Raw genomic sequence first — 4,910 nt, 5'->3', positions numbered from 1 at the left:
GACACTTTAGGCACATGCTCAGATTTTGCTACGGCAGTATTTGTTACAGAAGAGGAGCAGACAGGAGTTAATGGTTTCTGTAGTATTAGATTCTGCAGAACCTAGACTGCCTTGTAAGAGTGAGTTTCCAGCCCCCCTGGTTGCAAAGGAAATATGGCAAGTGTTTACAGAACAAACTAGAGTGTGTTGTTTCTGACAGCCTCAAAATACTGACTTGAGTGTCAGCTTCCCTCCATCTGTTTGGAATATTTACTCTGACAGTGATGAGGTCACTGTTAAATACATACTGTGGTATTGCTGATCATTTTTGGTAGAGGGAATGGGAGAAGGCCATACTGGGGGAGAAAGATGAGGAAGACAGGAAGGAGACAGAGTTGCTGCAAAGGGAAGAACAATGTCCTTCCAGACAGACAAGATGAGAATCAGTGTGAAAAAAAAGCAGCACCCTAGAAAGTGAGACTACATTCCCTCCCCCCAAAATGTTGAATTGTGTAAATTCAGCTATTCCATAATCAATTTAGCCTTGACCTTGCTTCCCTCTGAAATTGGTAGGTGGCTACTAGCCATCTTAGATTTTCATTGACCTAGACCACAGTTGAAGGCCAGCAGAATTTATGCCTGCCAAGTGAGGGGACAGGCAGCAGATGAGAGGGAGATTGAAGTGTTTGTATATGGAAATTAGGAAGTAGCACATTTGAACCCCAGGGTAATTAGTATCTTCACTATTAAGTAGTGAGTGTCACATTTTACAGCACTTGGCTGTTGCAGAAGTTCCATTAAAGACCCCAAAGCAGGTATAGCATTCAACTTAAATGCTTTTATTGACAATGTCTCTGAACAATAATAAGCAAACAATGCTTAAGTTTCATCCAAATTCACTTTCCACATGTCAAAAAGACCTTAAGGTAGAAAAAAATAAAATAAAAATATAAATATCTGAGAATCCATCTTAATAAATAAATTAAAGACACAATAAAAACGTTTTCATGGAAAACTTATGTCAGAACATCCAGATCACCTCAACAACGCATGATCAGTACAGTTACAATGAACATTGATGTAGGAGAACTACAGTACATGGATATAGCTATTTATCTCTATCTACTAGAAAATAAGATATAGTCTCTTTTCCCAGTTAAGATGGGTCATTGCTAAAGTCATCAGAACACGATATTGCCAGGAACACAGTAGTTATTGTTAAATCAGCTGCACTAGATACGAGTTGGAGATACCCAGCACCAGGTTAAATTCCAATCATTAAACCAAGAGATTAATTAATGCTAGTGAATACTAAGTAGGGAAGGGGAGTCACCAACCCAGCCATGTTGGACATGCTACAGACTACCAGCTCTCATGGATGGGTCACTGGGGACAAGACAAACTCCATGCTATTTGCTACATCTCTGGAAGATGTCTGAGGCTTGGCTGCGGATCGCTTCGCAGGGTCCTTTAGCGCCGGACCGGCCTACGCTCGCCCAAGGGGAGAAGGACGCTTCGCCCTCCCCAGGTCTGGGGTGTAGCGCTCCGGGAACCCCCCCAGGAAGAAGGTGGATCTTTTTCGGTGAAAGGCCCCCACCCCACACACAGCAGCAGATAGGAGGCTCGGGATCCGCCGTGTTCGCCCCTCGCCCTGCAGTCAGGGCCCTGGAGCTGCGGCCCCTCACAAGGCCAGCAGGGTCGGGGAGCTGAGCGAGTCGGAGGAGGGCTCGTTGCTGCTACTGCCCTTCCTGTGCGCGGCTGCACAGCTGGGGAAGGAGTCGGCCTCGGGGTAGGTGAAGACGAAAGTAGAGGTGTAAGTGCTGGGGCAGGGGGTGCAGGTCACCACCGGGGTGCAAAGCGGCTCCAGCTCCCCGCACGCCCCGGCCGCCAGGGGCTCCCAGTCCGCCGTGTAGAAGGATGAGGAGCCGGACAGGTCCATGTCGGGCACTGAGCGGGCAGTCTCCCGGGACGAGTGCGGGAAGAGGAATTCATCGAAGGGCTCGGGCTTCAGCTCCAGGCTGCTGCTTGCTTTGGGAGGCTCAGGGAGGGGCTCGGGCTGAGCGACCTCCTGCAGCATGGGCAGGGCGAAGGCTGCCTCCTCAGACTCCGGGGGGCTGGGCACAGGCGCCTCGCCCAGGCCGCTGAGGTCCAGCGAGGAGACAGCGAGCTCCTCGGAGAACTGCAGCTCCTCGGGGATCTTGCAAACTGGCCGGTGCGCAGCCAGGATGAACTCGAGCTTCTCCTTCTCCTTCAGCAGGTTAGCGATCTCGGTCTGCAGCGTGGACTTCTCCTCCTCCAGCTGATCGGTCTCCTGCGGGCACAACGAGAGGCGAGTGAGACACAGAGCATCAGCCGTGCCCAGTGCCCCGGGGGGGAGGGACCACAGGTACTTCGTGCCCGGCTTGGGGTAGGGGTCTGAGCGAGGTGGGGGCTAAGAGAGGTGGGGGGAGAACTTACCGTTTGCAGCGTGTCTGTCAGTTCTCGCCTCCGGTTGCGGCACTTAGCTGCTGCCATCTTGTTCCTTTCCCTCCTGATCCTTCTCTTTTCCTCTTCCTCTGGGGACAGCTGCGGAGGGAGAACGAGCACCGTTAGCATCCACTGCCACCCCTCGCCGGTGATCCCTGGCAGCCCCACCACCCCCAGACCGAGCTCCCTCTCCGGGTCTCCGCCGCCGGAGCCATATTGAACGTGCTCTCACAGACTGCGTGAGACTTGCATGTCAAGTTAAGTCCTGAGCAGGAGAACAAAGCGAACTCCGGTCCCTCGGACAGTCCTATTGGAGCTGAGCCGGGTTATCCCTGGCTGTCACTCTCCCCTCCCAATTCAATGGAACTGTCGGGGCAGTGTCTCCTGACAGCTCCCCGAGAGCCACTAAGCAGAACTAGCCCCTCCTCTAATCCCCCTGCCCAGATGCTACTTTGGGGTGATCGCAGACAGCTGTGTATTCACCTGTTCGATTTTGCCCCTTCTGCCAATGCTTTGCCCTCTGCCTCCTGTACTTTTGACAATTCCAGCCCTCGAATAGGCGCTGGCTGGAGAAGTAGGGACCCCGTAGGGATGGGCCCGGTTCTGGGATGGTGCCACTGAAGAGATTAAGGTGGGCTGCACCAGCCATTGCAGATCTGGACTTGTGGAGATGGCAGTCACTGTCGGTACGAAGTTGGCACTGGAGACAGCGAGGTCCGTGCAGAAATCCTGAAAACACAAGGGAACTGACATTAGGGAGAGACATATAGAACTAGATAAGGGGGAACCCCCTGCCCTGCACCCCCTCAGCAGGCTGTATCCGACACAGTGCCCCAGAGGCTTAATTCTGTGCTATTTTAAGCCAGGCCTGCAGCCCCCGGAGCCAGGCTGGTTTAGGCGCTGCGCTACCATCATCAGACTCCACATGAAAAGAGGGTTTGTTATAAATATCCCTGACGTCTGCACTGACGCAGGCGCCGCTCCGGAGTCTCCTCAATGAACTCTCGTTTTATCAATGAAACTGCTTTACACACCTGCTGCAGAGCTGAATCTGGGCCACAATCCCCCTTCCCTGGGCAGGGCCCCTGGCCACACTGCGGCTTCCCCCACATCCCAGGGTAACCCACCCCCCACTAACTCCCCAGGACAGGGGACTAGACTGCGGTCTCCTTCCCCCCCCCCCATGCACAGGCAGCTAGGAGAAGAGGTGCACCCCGTGCAGGACAGACCCTTCCTGACGTGGGGAGGGGTCATCTCTGCACCTGAGCTGCCCTGTCTATCCGTGTGCGATGGTTGGAGGCGCAGACAATTCCCCTCTGCGACTCTCCCACCCCTCAGGCGTCACTGCCCCATAGGCAACCACCAGCCAGTGTCCTGGTCCCTCACCTGCTGGTTAACAGGTGAGCCCATGCTGGAAAAGGAATCCGCCGGGGAAGTGTAGTAGGTGAGGCTATCCCCGGCTGGAGAAGCACTGCTGCAGCGGGAAGAAGACGCGTCATAGTCGGTGGTGAAGCCCTGGTACATCATGTCGGCTAGGCTAGGATTGTCCAAACCACGTCTGGGCGATGAGGCTGTCCCGGTTGATTGCCTGTGTGTCTGTCCGGACTGACTGTCCCTCTGTCCGTGCAGACGGGTTTCTCTGTCCCCAGCCGTATCTCTCGTCTCAGTCACTCAGTTTAGCTCTGCTGCTAGAGTAGAGTGCGGCGCCCCAGCCTTTTAAACTGTCCTTTTCTGAATGCAACCTATGTCGTCACTGGCACACCCAAAGCCTGGGGGGGGGTGGCGGGGATACGCCGCCTCTAAGCTTTCCCCACAACTCCCGCCTCCCTCCCCCATCTTTTACGTACTCCATTGCCCCCCACGCCATGTCAAGGTGGTTACACTGAGGGTCTTCAGGGGGCCTGGGCCGCTCAGGGGCAGGGAAGGCTGTTGGTGTCCCCCCTTCCACATTGGTACAGTCCCAGCTCGGGAACCCACTGACGCAGATATCCTTATATGGGATACATCCTGTGCAAGGGGGTGTGACTGACGGGAACCGCTCCAGGCTGCAGCCAAGTGCGGCGCGCGCGCGCGCGCTCGAGTGTGTGTGTGAGAGAGAGAGAGTGGGCAGATTGTTCAGCACTGAATACACTGCAGCAACAGGTCCTCTTGATGAGGCGGCGGGCCACGCATAAGTTGCTGCAATAGCGCCCCTCCCTCCCACAAGGAGAATCGTGTTAGGTTAGTTACAGAAGCCTCCGCTGAGTTTATTCACCTTTCCAGAGGTGATTTTTACAGACCAGCTCCTGCCATCTGCACCTGCTTCCTCCCACCCCCATTCAAATATTTCTAAACAAGTTCGGCTGTTGCTATGATCACATGGTATTAAACTTGCTTGTCACTTTACAGACAAGTCTGAAGACAAGGTCCCTGCCCCGAGGGACTCAGCTGTCTTAATAGACAAAATACAGAGGAAGGCTGGGAAA

The 4,910-nt window shown here is 54.2% G+C and overlaps 1 protein-coding gene across 1 annotated transcript; it reads right to left on the bottom strand.

Moving 5' to 3' along the window:
• Window positions 1-821: 821 nt before the first annotated feature.
• On the bottom strand, window positions 822-4,104 carry FOS (Fos proto-oncogene, AP-1 transcription factor subunit). Its single transcript, XM_024192782.2, has 4 exons — window positions 3,832-4,104; window positions 2,929-3,174; window positions 2,437-2,544; window positions 822-2,290 (listed from the first exon to the last, which is right to left on the bottom strand). Exons 1-4 carry the CDS (start codon window positions 3,970-3,972, stop codon window positions 1,661-1,663), a joined length of 1,125 nt encoding a protein of 374 aa, XP_024048550.1. The 5' UTR covers window positions 3,973-4,104; the 3' UTR covers window positions 822-1,660.
• Window positions 4,105-4,910: the final 806 nt, after the last annotated feature.

The sequence above is a fragment of the Terrapene carolina genome, unplaced genomic scaffold, assembly GCF_002925995.2.
Source record: "Terrapene carolina triunguis isolate 2854851 unplaced genomic scaffold, T_m_triunguis-2.0 Scaffold96, whole genome shotgun sequence".
Classification (NCBI taxonomy): Eukaryota; Metazoa; Chordata; order Testudines; family Emydidae; genus Terrapene; species Terrapene triunguis.
This window is presented reverse-complemented; position numbering and strand designations above follow the sequence as displayed.

Coding starts and splice junctions, on each gene's coding strand:
- FOS (XM_024192782.2), bottom strand. CDS start 3,972: ATGATGTACCAGGGCTTCACCACCGACTATGACGCGTCTTCTTCCCGC. Junction 3,175..3,831: donor GCTCACCTGTTAACCAGCAG/GTGAGGGACCAG, acceptor TTGTGTTTTCAG/GATTTCTGCACGGACCTCGC. Junction 2,545..2,928: donor GAAGGGGCAAAATCGAACAG/GTGAATACACAG, acceptor CTCCCTCCGCAG/CTGTCCCCAGAGGAAGAGGA.